The sequence below is a fragment of the Etheostoma spectabile genome, chromosome 9 (assembly GCF_008692095.1).
Source record: "Etheostoma spectabile isolate EspeVRDwgs_2016 chromosome 9, UIUC_Espe_1.0, whole genome shotgun sequence".
Lineage (NCBI taxonomy): Eukaryota > Metazoa > Chordata > Actinopteri > Perciformes > Percidae > Etheostoma > Etheostoma spectabile.
Window position 1 is genome coordinate 14,899,760 of NC_045741.1, and position 1,523 is coordinate 14,901,282.

Genomic DNA, 1,523 nt, shown 5'->3' on the forward strand with positions numbered 1-1,523 from the left:
GTTATAATTTAGACATCACATGTATTATTTACATTTGAAATAGTTTTGGCCCAAAAATAATAAAGCGATTAAAATCCCAATCAAGCTTTTGTGGCAGGAGATTCCAAACTTTTAAACAGTATTGTAAATATGAAGTATTTTGTTATGCTTTACATTGTTAAATTAGATTTGGTACATACAAAATCAACTGTATAGATGCTTCTATAATCATGGAGTAATATGCAAGGCAAAAACTGATAATTAGTTAAAGGCCTCATGACTGGCAGTTATATCTGAATCAATTTCAATATTACCAATACAATGGATTCAGGTAAAAATGAGCAATACACTTTTTGTATTTGGTTTAAATTGTTGACCGACTGTTATGAATATGGAAAATAATAGCTAATTTTGGCATTTAACTACAATATTATCTGGTGCTATTACAAGGCTAGAAATGGGGTAGCCATCTTTGACCTGACATCAACCCAACTAAATCTCCTGTGCTAATCCTTACTATTGTTTGGTTTCAACATTGCTCTGTCTGTCACTGAGCTCATCGAAGTAACTATCGGCGGCGCGAAGCATCTGGACGACAGCGGTGAGTAGCAGAATGTCACAATTGAGGTCCAATTCCAACTCTTTGCTGTAGTTCTTCACTGGAACGACACAGGACATTGGCACACCAAGCCGAGCGCTGACCTCCTGCATCTGGATCACAAGAGATTCAGAAGAGACATTTTATTCTTTGACACCAAAAGACAAAGTTGAAAAAATTGTTACATTTTTGTATTTCAATGGGTTATTATCAATTGAAATTCAACGACAACATACACCTGAGCCTTTGCTGTACACACGATGAGAGAAAACTTAAGTTAAATGAAATTCAGATATCATGTTGTGGCTTATGTCATATCATCAAGTATAAAAAATTAAAACAATTTTTTTTGGCATTTTTTCATTCAGAATAAAATCCTACTATTTGAAGTTGATCTTACCAACTCCTCGATGTAGCCACTCTTATAAATGTTCCTAATGTCCTGGGAGACAAAAGAGCAGGCTTCATCCACTTTAGTCAGCAGGACCAGCTGAGGAATCCCTGGAAACAAATAATTCTAATAGTCTATTAGATAGCAAAGTCTATAGCATTCTCTAGTGCAGTGTAGTTACTATGCTACTACTCATTCAAATTTCTATTTTATTTTAGCTTTCAATTGTGAAGTGATCTGTTGTAGAATGTACTGTACACGAGCAGTAGTATAAACTGCAGTAATTTGTTAGCAGTGCTTGCATGTTTTAATGGTTTGTGACTATCAAGCAACATTGATATCAAAATATACGTATTGACCATATACTGTATTCATGAATTTATACTGTTCTAGAGAACATGTGTTTTTTTGTATTATTAATGACTTTTATCAGATAACATTTTACTCAGTGAAGTCTGAGGATGCAGACTGATCTTCACTGACCCATTAAGTTGACCTTTCTGCGGATAGCTTCCAGCTTCAGCTCCAGCTTCGTGGGCATGATGGAGACCTTGC

General features: G+C 35.1%; 1 protein-coding gene across 1 annotated transcript in view; it reads right to left on the bottom strand.

Moving 5' to 3' along the window:
- Window positions 1–85: 85 nt before the first annotated feature.
- Window positions 86–1,523, bottom strand: part of LOC116695725 (interferon-induced protein 44-like) — a 4,523-nt gene continuing 3,085 nt past the window's right edge. Inside the window, 3 exon segments of the mRNA XM_032526159.1 lie at window positions 86–690; window positions 978–1,078; window positions 1,452–1,523. The exon segment at window positions 1,452–1,523 is cut by the window's right edge and continues 7 nt beyond it. Coding sequence (XP_032382050.1) covers window positions 496–690; window positions 978–1,078; window positions 1,452–1,523 — 368 coding nt within the window. The 3' untranslated portion in view covers window positions 86–495.